This window comes from Microtus pennsylvanicus, chromosome 13 (assembly GCF_037038515.1).
Source record: "Microtus pennsylvanicus isolate mMicPen1 chromosome 13, mMicPen1.hap1, whole genome shotgun sequence".
NCBI classification, from domain to species: Eukaryota; Metazoa; Chordata; class Mammalia; order Rodentia; family Cricetidae; genus Microtus; species Microtus pennsylvanicus.
Window position 1 is genome coordinate 36,147,108 of NC_134591.1, and position 23,072 is coordinate 36,170,179.

Genomic DNA, 23,072 nt, shown 5'->3' on the forward strand with positions numbered 1-23,072 from the left:
TGAGGGAAATAGTAGCTTTTCACCTGTATTTTAAACTCAGATGTTCTTTATTCTAATGAAGGTATAGGTGGTACCTAATCATTATGCTATTACATATGTTTTATTAACTGTAAAAAACTTTTTCTTATATTCTAAGGTTTTTTTTAGGGATTGATGATTGATAGCCTTGGCTCCATAACTACGTGCCCTGATGTATCTCATGAAAATATTTTTTGTTGTTGCTTTCAATAGAGAGTGATGTTATTAGATTCTTCCTACCCTCCAGATACACGACCCCAGCTACAGCAAAGTTTGTTTCTGATGTCTGTCTTACTTGTGCTACGACTGCAGAGCAGGAACTCTCCCAAATTATTATCCTCAGGGTTGACTCATATTGTAGGGTTCAGAAATAGTATGATGGAAAGAAATGCTTTTGAATGTTTTTATATGTTGCCTCTGAGCTTGTTCTGGTCCTTTCTAATTATGTATCTACTCAGAGGCTAAATATGTGAGCAGATACATACATATGCCTATTTATTTTATGAGGACTACAAAATACAATCTACTTCACAGCAGCAGAAATAATACTATTGAAGAACTTACTGCAATATCATATTTAATCTCTATATTGGCTCAATGACAGACAAGTATTTTCCTATGGGATGTTATATAGAAGTCTTTTTTTGGAGGCCTCCTAATAGACAAGGGTATTACCGGCCAGAACCACATAAAATGGCAGAAGTTACCATTTTTACTAAGCTCTTCTTCATAGCTGACTACGAGGTGAAGTTAAAGATAAAGCAATGTCAGAAACAATAGCTTTTCCCATTTGGTTTTGGATGAAATGACTTTCTTATGAAATTGCATGTGTAAAAGCAGTCAGTCATAGCAAGGCTATGTTTAAACTGAGTTTCTGTGGGTGTCTTTATAGGCTTCTGTTTATCTGTATATGTCATATTTACAAAGGATTTTTACTAGTAGTTTTAGCTTCACAATTATTTTTCTTAAAAAGAGTTTGGTACCCATGAAGAACTTCCTAGTTGCCATCTACAGTGGCCCTTCACAGTTATATGTGAGGAATAAAGGAAGTTCATGGGATGACATCCACTAGGAAGTAGCAAGATATTTTTGAACTCTACATGTCAGCCTGTATATGGTTAGTCTAAACAAATATTATTTCCAAAGCATGGATTTGGTATATTAGCCTTCACCGTGATCCTCAGTCACACTGAATTATTTCTTCTTCCCAAATAGAGTTTGGTGATAACCTCAGGGTAATTATAGTCCTTGGATAATCAGGCAGAAAGAATCTAGAACTCAGTGATCAACTTATTTTGTTTATGACCCTCCAGGATGACCTAAAATAGGTTTTGGAAAGGCTATTTGAGCACAATACCTGATGCAATTTGGGAACTAGTCTGTACTGTAGCACAAGTAACTGTACTTAGCTGTCATACGTAACGGCTGAATATGTACAGTTAGGGTAGTCAAAAGATGGTCCCGGTGTTTTATAAAAAATGTTTAGGCTTCAAAAGCTCCTAGGAGCTATATAGTGGGATACCAGTTGCTTCCATATTGAGTAAGCAAATAAAATGTTTTTATACAAATGTTTTGATATTAAGCATTTGTTAGGAAACAGTTTCAGGCAAGCAGGTCTGCTTAGGACTCTACATCTTGTTTTATAGCCCATGTCACCTAGTGATCTAAGCAACCCACCTAAAAGTATTCTGTCTATATATGGAAGATCCACAAAGATCAAATCAATACCCACTCACTCACTCACTCACTCACTCACTCACACACACACACACACACACACACACACACACACACACACACACACACAGAGAGAGAGAGAGAGAGAGAGAGAGAGAGAGAGAGAGAGAGAGTCAAACTTACAGAAGCAAATATGTATGGTATGATTTTTCTGAGATACCAGCACTGAGGTGTCAGAGGCAGGAGGTCTACAAATTTAATGCCAGACTGGGCGTCATAACATGTTCAAGGCCAACATGAACTCTACAGTGAGACTGTCTGAAAAAAACAAACAACAAACCCATGAGTTCCTGGCTCAAAAAACAAAACAGAACAACAAACAAACAGCAGAATAGAGAATAATATTGTAATATATAATTCAGCTTTCAGACATATGTTTAACTCGTGTAAAAGGTAAACTTAAAAGTATATTTAAGTTTCTTTGGTGCCATCTAAATGTTATTTACAAATCATATATTCATATTTCAATCACAGTAGTAGGAGATCTTTACTACTTCCCTTTAAGAAACGTATGCAAATCAAGACAATTTAAGTTACCACCTTACACCTGTCAGAATGGCTAAAATAAAAAACACCAATGATAGCCTTTGCTGGAGAGGTTGTGGAGAAAGGGGTACACTTATCCATTGCTGGTGGGAATGCAAACTTGTGCAACCACTTTGGAAAGCAGTGTGGCGGTTTCTCAGGAAATTCGGGATCAACCTACCCCTGGACCCAGCAATACCACTCTTGGGAATATACCCAAGAGATGCCCTAGCTTACAACAAAAGTATATGCTCAACTATGTTCATAGCAGCATTGTTTGTAATAGCCAGAACCTGGAAACATCCTAGATGCCCTTAAGTGGAAGAATGGATGAAGAAAGTATGGAGTATATACATATTAGAGTACTACTCAGCAGTAAAAAACAAGGACTTCTTGAATTTTGCATGCAAATGGATGGAAATAGAAAACACTATCCTGAGTGAGGTAAGCCAGACCCAAAAAGACAAACATGGGATGTACTCACTCATATTTGGTTTCTAGCCATAAATAAAGGACATTGAGCCTATAATTAGTGATCCTAGAGAAGCTAAAGAAGAAGGAGAACCCAAAGAAAAACATATAGGCATCCTCCTGAATATTAACCTTCATCAGGCGATGAAAGGAGACAGAGACAGAGACCCACATTGGAGCACTGGACAGAAACCTCAAGGTCCAAATCAGGAGCAGAAGGAGAGAGAGCACGAGCAAGGAACTCAGGACCGCAAGGGATGCACCCACACACTGAGACAATGGGGATGTTCTACTGGGAACTCACCAAGACCAGCTGGCCTGGGTCTGGAAAAGCATGGGATAAAACCAGACTCGCTAAACATAGCGGACAATGAGGACTACTGAGAACTCAAGAACAATGGCAATGGGTTTTTGATCCTACTGCACGTACTGTCTTTGTGGGAACCTAGGCAGTTTGGATGCTCACCTTACTAGACCTGGATGGAGGTGGGTGGCCCTTGGACTTCCCACAGGGCAGGGAACCCTGATTGCTCTTTGGGCTGACGAGGGAAATGGGAGGCAGTGGCAGGGAAGAGACAGAAATCTTAAATAAATAAATAAATAAATAGAAGCTTAGTGTTTGCATTTTTTTAAAAAAACATTCTAAAATTACTCTCTGGTTCCTGTTGAAGGCATTTGCGTCACAAACATTTTTGAAGATCTTTGGGGATGACCTAGATGATATATAGCTTCTTCTCTTCTTTGCTTTTAGGTAGTTTTAAAACATAAAGGACCATATTGTATTGTCTTGTACTAGGACTACTCCTAAGAAAAGTAATTTAAAATCAGTAAAAGGTTAATAAACTATAACTAAATTGATAAAAGTGAGTTAAAGTAAGTGATGTCTCAAGTTTCCCCTTCAGAAGAAAGATTTAACGTCATTAAGACGTTTCATTGTTCATTTTGTTTAATTCTTCTGATAAAAGGTGTTTGAATGGACTGGTGAACTAGGACCAGGAATTTATTGGTTAATTCCTTCCACAACTGGCTGTAGACTAAAAAAAGAAGTAAAACCAGTAACAGAAGAAGCCCAACTTGTATATAGAGATGAAACAGGGAAATTATTTCTTACAAGTGAATTTAGGTAAGTTTTGTTTATACTCACCTGTCTTTGCCCATTGTCTGTGGACTGCTCCCACCCCCTCTTTTTGTGACCAACTCCCACCCCCAACTTCCTTTGCCCAGCTTTCGCCCCCCCCTTTGTGTGGCCAGCTTATACCCCCATTTTCTGTGGTTAGCTCGCCCCTCTTTTTGCGGTCAGCCCTCACCCCCACCTTTCTGTGGTCTGCTTCCACCCCCATCTTTCTGTGGCTAGTTTTCTGCTTTAACCCAGTATCTTACCACAACATGTTGGGCAGTGCACTTAAAAATAAAAGGCAAAAAAACCAGTGCCTCATGATTTCACTTATATATGAGATCTACAAAGTAAAATTTATAGAAGCAGGGTGGTGATTATCAAGGATTGGTGGTGTGAGGAAATTGGGAGAAATATTCTTAATAAGTAGAAAATTTCCATTAGACAGGAAGAATAAATGCAGTTATCCATTGTGTAATATGGTAACTAGACTATAGCTAATAGCAATTTATTATATTTAATAATAATATATTTGGAATTTGCTACAAGAGTAGATCTTAAGTATTTTCACCATAAAAACTAAATATATGAGGTAATAGATGTGTTATTTATCTTGACTTACTCATTCCACAATGTATACATGCACAAAAAGCATGCTTTGTATAACAAATATATATTTTAAAATTCTTTAAGTAACCAAGAGTGACACTGTGCTTGCAAGTCTAGGATTGTCCTTAGTGCCTAGGTTCTGTACACCTGGCCAGACTTCATGTACAGGTGTCTTCAAGTTACCAGTATCTTCTCCACCAGACATTGACTTTAATGGTAGATTCTGTGAGTTGCACTCTTGATTTTGATAACTGTCAAAATCAGAAGTCTAAACCTAAGGGTGGTCTTCTATGTCCTAGATGATCACAATGAGATTTGACCACAGACAGATAAAAATGTATTTGGATATAATATAGCTCAGAAAAAAATTCTTAAATGCCATTAATATTGTTTTCTTTGAAACTTGTTCTCAAAAACTGTCTTTAGGAGCTAGAGAGATTGCTCAGTTGTTAAGAACACTGGATGCTCTTCTACCTGGGTTCAATTCCTGGTTCACACTCATCTATAACTTCAGTTCCAGAGGAGCCAGCACCCTCTACTGGCTCCTTCAGACACCAGGCATGCACATTGTGCACAGACATACATGCAGGCAAAACACACACATTAAATATATATATATATCTTTAGACTTTTTGTTTTAAAATAATAATTTTCTCTTTTATAATTTAGGTCAACTTTATCGGAGATATTTGAAGTCATTGATTTAGATGGAAATGGTCTTATTAGCCTTGAGGAGTACAACTTTTTTGAATTGCGAACAAGTGGTGAGAAGTGTGATGAGGACTCGTGGGCTGTCTGTAGAGGTGAGTGCTTGTCAGACTCCTCCATGGAAGAGCATCAGAGCGTTTAGGAGAGCGGGGAGAAGCCTAAACACGGGACTGGAGAGGAGGCACAGTGGATTTATTGCTCTTGCGAGGGCCTGGTTAGGTCCTAGCACCCACACCAGGCACCTATAACTACAGTTCCAAGTCTTTCTCTACCCTTTCCTGCCCTTCACAGGCATCTGTGTTCAGATGGTGCACATAAACTCATGCAGACATACACATAGAGTTTAAAGAAGTAAATCTCTCTTTTCTAACATAAGCTTTTCCTTATGTGATAGTTGGCATACTTACTAAACTATGTGAATTACTTAATGATTATTTCTGCTTTGGGGGTTTTACACCCTAGACACTCCCACATGTCTCCTTCCCACCTTCATGTCATAACGTTTTCTTCCTATTCCTCCTCTTCTCTGCCTCCTATTTCTCCTCTCTCTCTTTCTTCTTCCTTTCTTCACCCTCTGAGTCTAGTTGTTAGTACTGCCTGAGGGAAAATTAGCAAAGATTGGGTTGATCTTGTGAGGGTGAGCATATGCAGTGAGTTCATGCCTGTAAGAGTTCACGTGTCCAAAGACAGCATTTGTCCTCATCCTCCTGCTCTATGTTCGTTCTGCCCCTTCTTCCACCATGTTCCCCGGGCCGTGGGATAGGGATGGTCCCTAGTAATCAGCAAGCACTTATGTGCTCTGATTACTTAAGTACTTTATTCACTCAGTTATGAGTCTCTAGATTAACTACTGCCTACTGTAGAAAAGGCTTCTCTGACCAGGGTTGAGAATAACATTAATCTGAGCAGGGTGGTGGTGACACACGCCTTTAATCCCCTCACTCAGGGAGGCAGAGGCAGGCGACTCTCCAGCCTGGTCTACAGAGCGAGTTCTAGGACAGACTTTAAAGCTACACAGAGAAACCCTGTCTCGAAAAACCAAAAAAAAAAAAAAAAAAAGAACACTAATCTATCTAATCCATATTCAGGAGGCAATTTTGACAGCATGTCCATTTACTAAAACAACAATAGCAGGTTCCTTGCTAGGGTCTTTGGCTTTACCTTCCAAGCAGTTTTTAATGAGTTTATAATAATGGGTCAATTCCTTCCTGTGGAACAGGCCACAAATCCACAAAATGCTTGGTTATTCCCATAGCATTCTTTCCACTTTTGCACAGTGCAATTCTTGCCTGGAATGTTGGTATTGCAGCATTCAGTGGTACTGCGGAGTAAGACCATTGATGATTTTTGTTTCCCTAGTAGCCTGAAGGTACATGCAAGCTAGCCAGTAGGGAGCAATTTTCCAAGTCAGTTCCAGATTGATTTCTTTATGTCTTGCAATGAAAACATGTGTGTCTTCAGAAATAGGGTCTACCAGGGTTATGGTCTACAACAAATGGCAACGGTGTCTTAGTTACTTTTCTCTTGCTGTGATGAGGCACCATGACAAAGGCAACTTGTATTTTCTTTCCTGAGATGGGGTTTCTCTGAGTAGCTTTGGAGCCTGTCCTAGAACTCACTCTGTAGAACAGGCTGGCCATGAACTCACAGAGATCCACCTGTCTGTGCCTCCTGAGTGCTGGGATTAAAGGTGTGCGCCACCACCACCCAGCTCCCAAGGCAGCTTATAAAAGAAAACATTTAATTTGTGCTTCATGGTTGCAGAAGGTTTTTAGAGTCCATGACTATCATGGCAGCAGGCAGGTAGGCATGGCTCTGTATTAGTAGATGGGAGCTTACATCTCAATCCACAAGCATGAGGCAGGGGGCAGGAGGTAGGGGGCTGGGGATGGTATAGGCTTTTGAAACCTCAAAGCCTACATCAGTGACATATCTCCTCCAACAAAGCCACCTTCTTAATTCTTTCTAAACAGTTCTACCAGGTGGGGACCAAGTATTCAAACATGAGCCTCTGGGAGCCATTCTCATTCAAACTGCCGTAAATGTCAATAGCCCATGTTATCCTAGTGGCCTGTAGAGCTTCCCTGGCCAATAACTCACAAGGAGGTGTCTAACACCTGGCACTGAGATTTTCAATTACTAACTCGTGTCTTCTGGGAGAAACATTGTCCAACCATGCAGGTACATGTATTTAAACTCCTTTTACAGAAGGGAAACTACTTTCCAGCAAGCACTCGGCATCACTGAGCCACACCCTGGTTCCGAAAAAAACAACAAAGAGTTAATAAGTTAGTTTCACTAAAAAAATTAAGAGGTTTCCAGAAAGTTGTTTATACATGTTAAGAATTCTTAGCTGGGCACCTTGGCTCACATCTTTAATCCCAGTATTTAGAAGGCAGAGGTAGGAGGATCTCTGTGAGTTTGAGGCCAACCTGGTCTACAGAGTGAGTTCCAGGATAGAAGGGCTACATATAGAGACCTTATAAAACACCAACATAAAACCAAGAACAGAAAAGGAATTCTTTAATATTATTTGTTCTCAGTTAGGGAAGTTCATCCATGCAGATAACAGAAGCCAAGAGCACCACAACAGAACATCATTGAAGATGAGGTTGAGTCAGTTAGGAGGCATCTGAGATTATAGTAGGGTTTGTGTGCTTAAGCCAACGGCTGAGAAGTCAATGAGAAAGCCTAAAAGCCATAGCCAACTATATAGCGCAGAACAGGAAGTGTGGCAGCCAGGTCATAGTCGGAGAGAGAGGACCTCCCCATCACGGGAGTAGTGATGTTTGTCTTTTAGAATGGTTGAGTTTGTACAGTAGGTAAGCTAGGCAAGAGTCTGAGTAATCTGTTTCTCCAAAAAGCAAGTAGGATAAAAATAAGATACTAATATAAAGGGTTTTCATAATTTATTTTTATAAATATGTTGTTTAATATTAAACTTCTATTAAGTTTGATAATATACACAGTACCCCTTTATCTATAAAATGTAATGATATTATAAATTTAAGATATAGCTTTTTCATTTTTTAGTTTATTATCACTACTCCATTCCATAGAAGTGAATCATAATTAAAATTTTTCTTTATTTTCTGCCTTTATGTGTGTGTTTGTGTGGTGTGTGCAAATCCATGCTTATTCATGCACACAAAAAGGTCAGAGGGAGTTGGTGAGTGTCCTTTTCTATCACTGTTCATTGTATTTCATTGGGACAGGGTCTCTCAATGAGCTTGGAGATAGACTGGAAATGATAAAACCCAGCAATCCTCCTGTGGGCTGGCAATCCCTAGCACTGGGGTTACAGGCATGCACACTCAGATTTTTTTATGTGGGTACTGAGATCAAAATTTTCCATCATGCAAATATTCTTACCCATTAAATCGTATTTCTAGCCCCTAATTAAGATTTTCTTATGGCAAAAATTATTAGTCAATAAAGTTCTATTTAATAAAATTAGTGGGATTGATACTTAACATCAGCTATTTTGAGAGCTCACCATATACCGGGTGCTAATCTATATATCAGCTTTGTGAGGTAGCCCTGGAACTGCTCTCATTATACACATTGGGATGTAGAATCAAAGAATCAAAGAGATCAAGAAGCTTGACCAAAGTCAATAAAAATAAAGCAAGACGGTTGCATAGCTAGGCTTCAGACCCAGACAGTAAGGTTCCAGAACCCCAAACTTCAAGCTAGCAAGTGTTTCTAAAAATTATTGCATTGAAATGATTTGGGGGACATAGTTGCTTCAGTGGCAGCCACAATGCAGCAGGGTAGATGTAATTTTTAGGTTCTGAAATGTTTACCTTTCTCATGATAGTCAATATTTACTTATACCAATTGATGATAAAAATACATTAGTTAGCTATAAGATCATCTCAACATGCTTTTTTGGACTTAAAATATTTTGTCTTTGTTTTGTTTATTAGTTGATTTGCTTTTTAAAAGCAGTTTTGTATCTAGAAAAACTGAGAAGAAGATCTGGAGGCTTCTGGGATCCATCTTTTCCATTCCACACCCAGCAAGTTCTGCGTATTATTAACAATGCCAGTTAGTGTAGTACATTTATGATAACTTGTCAGTGTATCTTACCACATTATTTACTATTATTAAAGTTCACTTATGTTGTATAGTTTTACTGGTTTTAACAACTGTTTAATCTCACAAATACAATTATCGCAGTATCATAAAGAATGGTTTCAGTGCCCTAAGACTCCTCTGCGCTCCATCTGTTTACCTATGTATTCACCTCCCAAAACCTTGGCAATAACTGATCTTTTTACTGTGTGTGATTTTGCCTCTTAAAGAATATTGTATAGCTGAATTGCATATGTTTTCTTCATACCTTTTCATGGTTGATAGTTCATTTCTTTTTATTGCTAACTAATATTTCATTGTATGCACATGTCACAGTTTGAGTCTTTCTGTTTTCTTACTACTTCCAGTTTGGGAGATTTGTGAATACAACTGCTATATACACTTGTGCAAGGTTCTGTACAAATGAGTTTTCAATTATTTACGTTTCAGTTCAGTCAGTATTGAACTGTATGCGGAGACAGTGGTTAGCTTTGGAGGAAGTGCTGTTTTGCAGGTGTTCTATATCAGCCATTATTTGCATTCCTGTTGAACCACATGTCTCAGCATTTGTGGGGTTTTAAGCATTCAAATAGGTATATGGTTGGCTCTCATTGTTGTTTCAATTTGTAATCCCCTAATATCATTTGATATTTGGCTTCTTTGTGTCTCTCTCCCATCAGTGTAACGTCTTTGGTGTTGTCTCTGTTGGTACCCAACTCTTACTTTTTGAGATGATGTCTTCCTGTGTAGCGAAGCATCACCTTAAACTTTATATGATACCCAGGCTGACCTTGGGTTTGCCATCTATCCTCCTGCTTCAGCCTTCTTAGTGCTGGGGTTACAGGAATGTGTCAACGTGCACAGGTTTTCCTGCCTGTTTTTCTTATTTATTTAATGACTGAGTTCTAAGAGATCTGTGTATGTTTTGAATATGTATCTTTTTTCTCTTATTTATTCTATGTGTCTTTTATATCATATATCTTGATTGTATCCATTTCCCTATCCCTTCTGCCCTCCGCTCTGGTACCCCCTCCAAAAAAATTAAGCGAAAGGGAAAAGAAAAAAATTAAAAATCTCGTCATGGAAACTGCAGTATGACACAGTGAGTCACACAATATACCCCTTTGTCTGTGTATCTTTACTTACAAGTGTTCATTGCAAAGAATCATTGGTTTGAGGTCTCTGGTTTCTACTATACTATTGATGTTGGATCTTCACTGGGCCTCTTCTTGGGTATTCTATGTAGCAAGAATTCTAATTGGTCTTAATGATAAAATCCAGGAGTCAGCTCAGCTATAAGGGTAAATGCTGAAAGATCAAAGAAGCAGAGCAACTGGCCACTAGTTCTTACCTCTACTGAATCCTTAGACCAGATGGGTGATCCTGTCTCTAGGAATCCTCAGACTGAATGCTCAGATCGAATGCACCAAGATCCTGTCTCCACCTCCCTAGTGCTGGGATTAAAGGTGTGAGCCTCCATTGCCTGGCTATTTCTCTTTTAGACTGATTCAGCCCAAGGTGGCCTTGAACTTCTGATTTTTCTGCTTCGCCCTCCCAAGTGCTGGGATTAAAGGTGTGTGCCATCACAGCCTGGCCTCTATGGTTAGCTACTGGCTAGCTCCACCTTCTGCTCTCCAGGCAAGCTTTATTTGTCAAAAACAAACAAATCATCACCATATCCTGTTGTTGCCCTGTGTTGTGGTGATCCTGAAGCTTTGGGACTGCCAGTCAGGTTTCTTTATGTGCTCCAGCAGATCAAAGATGGGGTGGGTGTTGGAGCGGGTCAAGTCCTAATCCTGATTCTGGACCTATGCAGACTGGTCCGTCCACCAGTTCTCCCCTGGCCTCACCACCAGGATGAGCGCTCCAGCATTGCCAGCGAATTCACCTCTTGTAGCAATGAGTGAGGTGTGGGGCCAGTTCTTCTGCTTTCACACCCTCAAGGTCCGCTTTTCTACACCACACTTTCAGGGCCAGCACTACTGTGTTACTCCTGCACTGTGCAGGAGCCACTCTCCCAGGTGCTGCAGCTGGTGAGAGTCAGGGACAGCTCTCCTGCTCTTAAGATCTCATGGTTAGCTCCTACACCTGTCTTAGGCTTTGATGGGAATGGGGTGGAGCATCTCTCCTCCGCCCATGCTGCCACGTGTCAGATGAGTGATGGGGACAGTTCTCCTTTGTTTACAACCTAGGAGCTGGGTCACCTTTAACTCCAACTACCAGCTCTGCTGTGCTGTCTAGGCAAGGAGCAGGGCCCACTTTCCTAAGTGCTGCATCTGGTAATGGGGAGCGTCAGCTCATGCTCTCTTTCTGTCTCTCTCTCTGTCTCTCTCTCTCTGTCTCTCTGTCTCTGTCTCTGTCTCTCTCTCTGTCTCTCTCTCTCTGTCTCTCTCTCTCTGTCTCTCTCTCTCTGTCTCTCTCTCTGTCTCTCTCTCTCTCCTGTATGGATTAAAGGATGAGGAGTAAGGGAGTCATTTCTCCCCAACCCACACCCCTGCATGACAGATGAATAGTGGGGACAGCTCTCCCATGCTTACAACTTTGGGCCTGGCTCAGTTATGTTACCCTGGTGAGGCGCAGGACCTGCTCTCTCAAGTGTTGTGAATTTGTATTTTTTATCAGATATATATTTTGCAAGTATTTCCTCCCAGTTAATGGCTTATATTTTTATTTTTCTAGCAATATTATTCACAGAGTATAACTTGTTGATAAATTGTTTTCTTCCTTAGGACATGTTTTGTGTGCTGTGTTATCTATTCTTGATTGTCAACTTGACACATCCAGGAGGAGGGAACTGCAGCTGAGAAATGGCTTCTGTTATACTAGTCTATGGACATGTCTATGGGGCATCTTCTTGGTTGCTAATGGATGGAGGAGGGCCCAACACACTGTGGGTAGTGCCCCTGCCTCAGGCAGGTGGTCCTCAGGTCTATAAGGAAGCTAGATAGGCAGAAGCAGGAAGAAAGCCAGTAAGCAGCAGTTCCTGCCTTGAACTCCTGCCCTGGCTTCCCTTTATGATGGATTGTGACCTGTAACCTGAAATAAACCCTTTATTCCCCATCTTGATTTTGATCATTGTCTTTATAACGGTGACAGAGAAGTAATCTAGGACATATTGTTATCTTTTGAGGCATGGTCTTGTGTAACCCAGAGTAGGCTTGAACTCCTAATTTTTCTGCCTCTATCTTCCAAACTTGAAGATTATTGGCATACTTCACTACACTGGCTTGGTTTGTGTGCTTTTAAAATTGTATCTAAAAACTTTGTCACCAAACAAAAATCTGCCTAGATTTCCTCTACTATCTTGTAGAATTTTTTTTTTGTTATGTGTTGTACGTTTTCATCTGTGGATTGTTTGAAGTTATTCTTTGTGAAAGGTTTAAGGTCTATGCTCAGATATATTTATTCTTGGATATGACTATCCAGGTGTTTGATTACATGGCTGGAGAGTTCTTTAGTCATTGTGTTGTTTTCCCCTTTGCTACTTATCAGTAGTATGGAAATATGCTGTTGCATTGACCTATTCTCAGTTCTCTCACTAACACCACTCTTGATTATCATAGCTTAATGCAAATCTTTGAGTCAGAGGTTAATAGGATAATCCACTCTTTTTAGTAGTGTAAGGGTTAAATCCAGGGTAATGTCTGCTAGAGAATTGCTTTACCACTGAGCTTTATACCCATCCTTTTAATAAATTTTAAAAATTAATAAGGATTAAAAATTTTAGGTTTTAAAGGTCATTAAGTTATTGCTGGTTCACATAGTATAGTATTAAAGACACATTTTTCTTTAATACTTTCTTTGTATTGCATATAAAATATTAATTTTTATCTTACTTTACTAAATAGTAGGACATTACAATCATTACTCTCCCTGCTTTAATTTGCATATTTTTTCTTGGAAAAAAAAAGCTGTGAATCTATTTCACTTATAAAACATTTTAAACATTAGTCAATTAGGTATGTTTTGTTTTTTTCATAATAGTGCATAGGAAAGAGTTACTGTCTCATTTCTCTTGAGTGTAATACAGATGGAAGTTGGGAAGTAAATCTTTCTTGTTGTAGGAAGTTGCCAAAATATAATTTATTAATGGTGTTGAGCATCTATAGATTCATTTCAGGATAATCATAATAGGACATGTAGGTGGATAAATAGCTATTTAATATACACAGATATATATATATATGCATATATATGTTTAGATAGCGATAGTTTTTACTCACAAAAAATGTTAAATGAGCATATTTAGCCTTCCCTTTGGGAATGCAGGTTTCCATTTTCTAACAGTTTTTCAGAGACATACCAACAATTTGTTAGAGAAATTATATGTGTACTAGTTTCCTTAAGCCTTACCCCATCAGTTCTCCCTTTCTGAAACTCAAGTAGTCTGGGAGACATTATATCATTTTTATTCAGGTTCTGGTGAGTTGAAGGGGCATTTTGAAGCATGTTAAGTTTTTTTTAACTACCAATATAAACTCTTAATGAGTGGTCAGGTTGGAATTTACCAAGAAAAATTACAGTTTCCTCTAATTTTGGGATATGCTTGCACTAGTTATTTACAACTTGCTAATATCTGGTGGGAGGGATCACATACCATGATGGTGCCTGTGTGGAACTGTGGAAAATTAGAAAAAGAAGTAGGTTTGAAGGATTCTTATTCCCCATATTCTTGCTGACAACTGAATGTTTATGGTTAATAATATAGATGTTTTATTAACTGCATGGACTTTTAAATAATGTATGGAAGAAATGTTTGGGTTTTTGCTTGTTTGTTTTTTGTTTTTGTTTTGTTTTTTTGAGACAAGGTTTCTCTGTAACTTTGGAGCCTGTCCAGGAACTCGCTCTGTAGACCAGGCTGGCCTCGAACTCACAGAGATCCTCCTGTCTCTGCCTTCCAAGTGCTGAGACTAAAGGGGTGTGCCACCACTGCCTGGTGAAATGTTTATTTTTACAGAAAACTTTGACACAAAGAAGAATGAATTAACAAGACAGGGATTTATGGACTTGCATCTGATGGAAGCCAATGATCGAGAAGGAGACCCTCTTGACCTGTGGGTGACTCTACACTCAATGGGATACAATAAGGCTCTGGAGCTGACAGAGGTAAAACACTCAGACATTGACAATGGCTTTGTTTTTCATGGTATTTGACCTTAAACACTCCTGATAGATGACTTTTAAATCCAGCACTCAAATCCTTGAATTTCCGTAGTGTAATTAGAATCCTGAGAACATGGTATATTTCTAGTATTTTACTGAAGCTTGTGTTCTTTACTGAAAAAAAAAATAGTTACTATCAACTATGATTAGTCAGAGACAAGAATGTTTGAACTTGGGCTGGAGAGATGGCTCAGCAGTTAAGAGCATTGCCTGCTCTTCCAAAGGTACTGAGTTCAATTCCCAGAAACCACATGGTGTCTCACAACCATCCATAATCAGGTCTGGTGCCCTCTTCTGGCCTGCAGGAATACACACAGACAGAATACTGTATACATAATAAATAAAAAATATCTATAAAAATAATTTTTAAAAAGTTTGAACTTTTTAATGTGCAGAGGGAAATTAGTAACTAAAAGGTATATATTTTTGTTAGAACAAGGTCCGAGAATGGAGTTGTGTGAGAAGAATTGAGTGCTTGTGAGAAAACTCTTAAGAAAACAAGACAAGAGTCTTGTTACTTTAGTTTCTTCAAAAACAGGAAATTGTTCTTGGAATGTGCTGTCGTGCCCCTCCCAGCAGTTAGGAGTGAGCTTACTTCAGATTATTCATTATAGTTGGCTGTTACTTGTTTATATACCTCTATGGAAAAACATGTTTTGGCCATGCTTGGCTTGTTCACATCTTACTCAAGTGATTTTTCTTAACCCTCAGAGTATAAATTGTCTGATGCTCTGAATAAAGTTGACTATTGCATGAGACTTTAGTCCACCTCTCTCTTAGGCTCCACTGTCCCAGGTTCATGACACCAACTTATTTTAAACTGGAGATGTCACAATAGGTACAAAGTTAAATAATATTCTAAGTCCAGAAGAGAAGGAAAACTAGGCTTTTTAAAATTCTCTGTCTTTTTTAAACTACAGGATTTAAGGGTTTCAGCTCAAGCCACGTATTAAGTAGTAAGATATTTGGTTATAGTTTTAAAGTTTTAGTCATTTTCTTATACATCATTGTAATACGAGTTTTCTGTCCTGCCTGGTCCTTCAGCTGTTCAGCCCCAAAGAAACACACAGAGGCTTTATATTAATTATAAACTGTTTGGCCTATTGGCTCAGGCTTATTATTAACTAGCTCTTACAATTTAAATTAACCCATAATTCTTGTCTATGTTTAGCCATGTGACTTGGTACCTTTTCTCAGTGTAGCATTTTCATCTTGCTTCCTCTGTGTCTGGGTGACGACTGCAGATTGAGCCTCTCCTCTTCCCAGAATTCTCCTAGTCTGGTCGCCCTGGCTATACGTCCTTCCTGGCTACTGGCCAATCAGCATTTTATTAAACCAATATGAGTGACAAATCTTTACAGAGTACTAGAGCGCTGTTCCACAGCACTACATTATGTAATCAAAGACTTTTCCTTCGTTTCCCAGCTACTCAGACCTGAATAATCACATAAAAACTATTAATTACAACAATGTTTGGCCAACAGCTCAGGCATATTCCTAACTAGCTCTTATATCTTAACTCATTTCTATTCATCTGTGTATTGCCATGAGACTGTGGCTTATCGTTAAGGTTCTGGGCATCTTTCTTCTTCGGCAGCTACATGGTGTCTGCCTGACTCTGCCTTTTTTCTCCATATATATATGCCGTCTTTTTCCATATATCAGATTTCTGCCTGGCTTTACTTTGCTAAACCATTGGCCAAAAGATCTTTATTTATCAGCCAAAAAAAGCAACACATATACAGAAGGGCATCCCACATCATATCAGTCAACTTATTGTTAGGTTATTTTATTTTATGTGTATAAGTGTTTTGATTGCATGTATGTTTGGGTACTACATGCATGCCTTGTGTTCACAGAGGTCAGAAGAAGGCGTCAGATCCCTTGGCACTAAAGTTACAAGTGATTGTGAGCTACTATATGGCTGCTGGGAAGTGAATCCAGGTCCTCTGGAAGAGCAACTAGTGTTCTTAACTGCTGAGCCACCTTGCCAGCCCCACTTCAGTCAACTTATAAAGGCAGTACTGCTAATGACAGATTTTAAATTAAGTTCTTTGAAACTTTGACTAAATTTCTAGTTGTAGTATCATTCAGTATTCCTTAGAAGTGTGCTTTCTGAGTTTTCTAAATTTTTTTTGCCATTTTAGTAATTGAATGCGAAGAGTTACTGTAATTTTTAAATACCCATCTTTAATCTAATTTTGCAATTTTTTCTTACATTTTACCCATAATTGTGAAAGCTACTTTTAGTCTATAAACAGTACTGGTTCTGCTGCACATTTTCTTAGTAGAAATTATTTAAAAGCAATAAAGCAACTTGAAAACATTTAAAACCATTTGTTAATATTACTTGTCTTTGAAACCAGAGGTAAAAATTATGAGGTAAATTTTTATTTGACTTATATTTTATTAATACTATTGAATAGATAATATATCTCCATTATTTGAAATTTCAGCAGAAAGGGGACTGAGGATGGCATTCAGTTGATAAGAGTGCCTTCCTAGAATATACAAAGCCTGGAGTACAATTCCCAGCACCACATAACCTGGGCATGCTAATGTCTGTTAGTTCAAAGTCATCTTCAACTACATAGCAAGTTTGAGGCTAACCTGAGCTACATGAACAAACAAAACAAAACAAAAATAATAAAATTTAATAGAAAAAATACATACAGCAGAAAGTGCCAAAGGATGGTGGCCTAATTTGCTTTCTATTGCTGGGACAAAAACCATGATCAAAAACAACTTGGGGGGGGGAGGGTTTGTTTCAGTTTATAGCTCCTAGATCATGAAGGGAGTGAGGGCAGGTGCTGAAGCAGAGGCTATTGAGGAACACTGCCTACTGACTTGCTCCCCATGGCTTGCTCATCCTGCTTCCTTATATAACCCAGGACCACTCACACTTGACTGGACCACTCCACATCAATCATTAATCAGGAAAATGTCCCACAGCCTTGCCCACCAGCCAGTCTGATGGACACATTTTTCTCATTTGACTTTTCCTCTTCTGAGATAAATTGTGATGTGTTGCTCACGAGAGAGATCAATGCTGGACAGGTACAGTTGACCCACATAGATCATCATGCTAATTTGTATTTATTTTATGTTTGGGGGCATGATGGCAAGGAGTTAGCTAAATATTAAGCCATAAATAATTGACAGTCTTTGGAGAAACATGTATGTGAGAAATTCTTAATTGTGTTGGTTGGTTGGTTGGTTGGCACTCAGTAGTGTTCCTGCTTGTAGGAATAATGTTTCTCACTTTTTGACCTTGAAAGATGATCAGGTGACACTGGTTGCTCTACAAATTGAGTTGTGATGGGGATGCCTCTCTCTCTCTCTCTCCCTCTCTCCCTCCCTCCCTCCCTCCCTCCCTCCCTCCCTCCCTCCCTCTCTCCCTCCCTCCCTCCCTCTCTCCCTTTCTAAATGGTGGAGTTGAACACAGGATCTCATGTGTGTTAGACAAATGCTCTACCACTTGAGCTAAATCCCCAGCCCATTTTTTTTTCAAGTGAATTGAGAAAGTTTAAGATCAGTAATGACACATGCCATTAACCATCTGATAATAATAGTTGTAGTGGTATATTACTTGTACTTCAATAAATAAATCTTGGCTGAAGACCAGAGCAAAGCTAAGACCCATAGAGGTCAGGTAATGGTGACACATACCTTTAATTCCAGGATTTGGGAGACAGAGTCAGATGGATCTCTGTGAGTTCAGTCCCACCCCATGATACACATGATCAATGAAGAAATAAATCCAGGTAGTGGTGGCTCACACCTTTAATCCCAGTATTAGGGAGTCCTCTGCCCTTAATCCCAGCACTAGAGGGAATATAACAGGAGAGAGAGGCTTAGTCTGTGTAGTTGGTGGCCGCCCAATCTTGGTAGAGGTAAGACTTCTCCAGTGGCTTGGCTGCTTTACTTTTCTAGTTTTTGGGTTGAACCCTGATATCTGTCTCTGGGTCTTTATTATTTGTGCTACAAATAATCTTTTTTCCTAAAGTTTATGAGAACTTTAAAAATTGTTTTAAATTTGACTTATATTCATCTGAAGTTTTATCCAACTAATAGAGACACTTTAAAGAAGTTTTTATCTGTGGGGATTTGATTTCAGTTCAGGTATTGATTATGATTTTATCCTGATTTTATCTGAAAATACTATTAAATCATCTATTGGAAAAGATACAGAGAATCATTTTTAAAACTCAGGGCGAGATGTCTTAAAGGCCTCCAAGACTGCATGGCATGGTTGTGTGATGGGGGGAGAGTCTTCTGTTTTGTGTTAATTTCATTGGTTAAATAAAGAGACTGCCTTGGCGCTTTAATAGGACATAAAATTAGGTAGGCGGAGTAAACAGAACAGAATGCTGGGAGAAAGAAGCTGAGTCAGTCGGTCACCATGGTTCTCCCACTCCAGACAGACGCAGGTTAAGATCTTTCCTGATAAGCCCCTCGTGGACTACACAGATTATTAGAAATGGGTTAGCTCAATATGTAAGAGCTAGCCAATAAGAGGCTGGAACTAATGGGCCAGGCAGTGTTTAAAAGAATACAGTTTCCGTGTAATTATTTCTGGGCATAAGCTAGCCATGTGGGCGGCCGAGTGCCGGGGACGCAGCCCCGCTGCTCTTATTACAAGTTGTGTATGTCTGAAGTCTTAGCACCTAGGAAGCTGATGCAGGAGGCGTTTTGTTTGGGGCTAGCCTGGGCTGCATAGCAAACTGAAAACATTCTGAATTACATTACATCATGCAGCCTTTTAGTGTGTCTTTTAATGGATACAAATACATTTGCATGAAATGTTAATCTAGGTTCAACCAGAAATGTGAGCTTTGGTGCAGACTCTGCCTAGGTTTGTCAAAAGATAATACAAAGCTTGTTTCATTCACTTGTTTGGATTAAAGATTCTAAATTGGTTTGCTGTGCCTTCGGGTCTTAGACTGTGTTAGTTACTATGTCAGCCAAAATGAAAGAACATTTTAAAAAAGTTTTTATTTGTATTTGTGTGTGTCTGTGTGCAAGATGTTCATGTACATGCAGGGCTCACAGAGGCCAGAAGGCATTAGAGTCCTTAAATCTGGAGTTACAAGTGGTTGTGAGCTGCCCAATATGGTTGCTTGGAGTCAGACTCTTGTCTTCTGGAAGAACAAGTGCTCTTAATCACAGAGCCATTCTTCCAGGCCCAAGCAAGCTAGTTTTTGATTAATAGTGGAGTGGTATAACTTCTAAAACTGGGATCACCATCTTCACAGGATTTTTGTTCAAAAGAGAGTTGGCTTTCTTTGTCTGCAGATTCAGTTACTTGTAATCTATTGGTCTCTCTTTAGTAGTCTCATATATTAAATGGGAGAGTCCAGAAATTAAATATAAGCTGTACATTCTATCTTAGGTTCTGTTCTGAGTAGCATGATGAAATCTCACAAGTTCCTGACAGGACTGTCCTTTTGTTTAGCTTCTCTCTCAGTGTCAGGCTTGGTGGCAAGCACCTCTACCCACCGAGCCATCTTGCTAGCCAAATGAATCTTAAATGATATGAGAAACATTTACAGTAAGTTTATTTATTTAAAATTCTACCAGAAGGCTAAGCCTAATTTTTTTTTGCTTCCCTCTCCAGGCATGCCCATTTGTCATCAATATCTATGCAGAAAGATGCAAGCCAAGAATTAAAGCGATCCATATGGAGGCATGCAGTGGGCAACTTGAGAAGGCCATTTGCAAGTCTGTCCTTGATAGAAGTGATGCTAAAGTCATGGATGGCTATGAAAATATAATTGTACATACTTGCAATTATGACACCTGGATAACATCTATCATTGAAAATAAGGTATCGATTATGAGTTAGTTTTCCTTATTTTGGTATGAAGTTTTCTAATAATATTATATTCTTTTTTACATTGCAGCCAAACACCCTACTATGCTTATAATATTTATAATAGACAGTTATTCATTTTAGGATTTATGAACCAAACTTGGCATGGCATTTTTTATATTATTTATAATGACTCAAGACCATTGTTTTTATTTTAAAATAGGAAATTTAAAATTTGGAGATCAGTGAAGAGTCAGTATAATATGCATACAAAATAGAGATATAATTTTTGTTTATATAAAATATTTTCAAAATACTTGTTTAGTTTGTTATATAACAGGATCACCAGAAAATATGAAACATGTTCTCTACTGGATGTTTTTTTTTACCCTTTGAGGGCCTGCCACCTAACTCCCAAATAAATATATGGAAATTACTCTTACTTATAAATACCTGACCTTAGCTTGGCTTGTTTCTAGTCAACTTTTCTAACTTAAATTATCCCATTTCTCTTTAATTATGTTTTGCCTCTGGGCTTTTTACCTTTCTTTATTCTGTATGTATTTCTTTCCTTCTTACTCCATGGCTATATGGCTAGGTGACTGGCCCCTGGAATCCATCTCTCCTCCTTTTCTCACTCCTCCTCCTTTTTTCTCAAGCCTAGATTTCTCCTCCTATTTATTCTCTCTGCTTGGCGGCACCACCTATTATTGACTGCTCAACTCTTTACTAGACCAATCAGGTATTTTGGGCAGGCAAAATATTGCAACTTTATAGAGTTAACAGATGCTACATAAAAGAATGCAACACATTGTTGCATCATTAAACAAATATCACGCAGTATAAATGAATGTAACACATCTTAAACTAATATTCCACAACACCCTGCTTTCAAGTGTATGAGTTACTTAGGAAGACAATTAATAGTCTCAGAGAATATCTCAGAGGCTAAGTAAACATCCAGTCCTGTATTCTGTTTGTGTGCACAGTAGATTTAGTCTACTTTCATCTCACAGTTGTTTAGACCATAGATCTTTGGAACAACGTGTGATGAGGGAAAAGGAGTGGAGAGTAGGATTTTAGCTCTATCTAATGTTTAGATACACTGAGAGACAAGCTTCAGGACAAGGCAAACAGTAGAAGAAAGAAAGGGAAGGTGTGGTGTGAAGGATTATTAGAAAGGTCAAAAAGAATGATAGAGTGGATCCATATCATATGTGCTATCTTGAACAGTCTTTCTAGGACCTAAAACAGTGCCTGGCATGCAAATAAACACATGCTTATTGAGTTAGTGAATAAAAGAGGAACCCAATTAAATGGATGTTTCAGGCATATTAGTTGGAAGGTAGGATCTGAGTGAATGAATGATAGAAAATAAAGATGAAAGAAAAAGAAGACATTATTGCTATAATAAACCAAGCAAGGATGAGCTAACTTGCTGTTACAGTCCACAGTGGTCTGGTAATGAAGATTAAAGGGAAAATTCAAAACTCAGTTGAAAGAAAAGCTTATGTCATCAGTTAGAAAGGAATAAATGAAGAAACCCAGAGCACTGAGCAGAAAGCAGCAGCTGGTTTGTATTAATTTGTAGTGGACTAGATTCTATAAACAGATTTTTAGGTCTCATTCTGAGGTTTATATCTTTATTATTTTTCAAAACTAAAGACTTACAATTTTCTACAGTCAGATGACAAAGTGATTATTCACATCAACAATGAACTAAGTAAAAACTGTGTCAACAACAGAGGACTCAACGTCTTTGCAGTAGAAGTGGCTCCAAGATCTACAATGGTAAATGTTCTCTAAAACCTTTTGTCATCTCTCTTTGGAAAGAAATATTTGCTATTAATGCTATGAATAAGCATGTGGCATGAAATGAAATTGTAAGTTATTTAAGCATGACATTCTTAGTACTAAATACAGGAGAGGTAGTGGGATTTTTGTGTTGGTTTTGGATTATTTTCTCATGTAATCCAGGCTGACCTTGAATTCACTGTGTAGCCATGGGTGAGCTTTCAACTCTGGGTCTTCAATCCCCCATTTCCCACGTGCTGGGATTGCAAACCACCATGTCTGGTGGGCGCTATGAAGAGTAATATTCATTTAACTTTTCTGTTCTAGTTTCTTTTAAAAATTGTTTTACATTGTGTGTACTTGTGTGCAATGTACATGCATGCATACATGCACATTCATGCCACAAAATGCATGTCAAAGTCAGAGGACACCAATAAGAGTTGATTATCTCCTTCCACCTTGTATGTTCCCTAGATCCAGCTGAGGGTGAGGCACTTTTTTATCTGAGCCATCTTAACAGCTCTATTCCTGTTTAAGGGTAAAATCAAAACATTAGTTAGGTCCTTAAAAAGATTAATAGAAAGATAAAAATTAAATAATATATGTAAAAGCACTTTGGAATATCATATGGAGAAAGGCCAAATAATATGACTAATAATAGTTATTTTAATAACCCCAAATTAAGGTTGTCCAAGATTACCTGAGAGAAGAAACATCTCAAAGTTTTAGATAAGTAACTAAGTCAAGAGCCAGAACAAGCTCTATAATTTTGTTCCTAGCAGACTCTGCGTTTCTGATGAGGTCACAAATTGAAAGGCAAGAATGTTCAGCAGACTCCCAGGGTCTGGTAAAGAAACAGAGAAAAGCTTATTAGTGTATTTTTTTTTTTACCACTCCCACCTTTCCCCTGTGTTTTCTGTGAAATTCCACAACCTTCTTGAGTAATTTAAAGGTAAAGGGTAAAGACATTTTCTTTAAGTTTCTCCAATGAAGACTTAAGAAATGGACTGCAGAGGGTAAAGTATTTGCTCTGCATCCTCAGAA

General features: G+C 38.5%; 1 protein-coding gene across 4 annotated transcripts in view; it reads left to right on the top strand.

Annotated features, from left to right (window-relative positions):
• Efcab7 (EF-hand calcium binding domain 7) overlaps positions 1–23,072 on the top strand; it is a 55,161-nt gene that overhangs the window by 26,847 nt on the left and 5,242 nt on the right. For all 4 annotated transcript variants that reach the window (XM_075945161.1, XM_075945160.1, XM_075945164.1 and 1 more), the window contains 5 exons: positions 3,717–3,874; positions 5,144–5,277; positions 14,217–14,365; positions 20,040–20,249; positions 21,918–22,025. In XM_075945161.1, the coding sequence (XP_075801276.1) occupies positions 3,717–3,874; positions 5,144–5,277; positions 14,217–14,365; positions 20,040–20,249; positions 21,918–22,025 (759 nt within the window). The remainder of the gene's footprint in view (positions 1–3,716; positions 3,875–5,143; positions 5,278–14,216; positions 14,366–20,039; positions 20,250–21,917; positions 22,026–23,072) is intronic.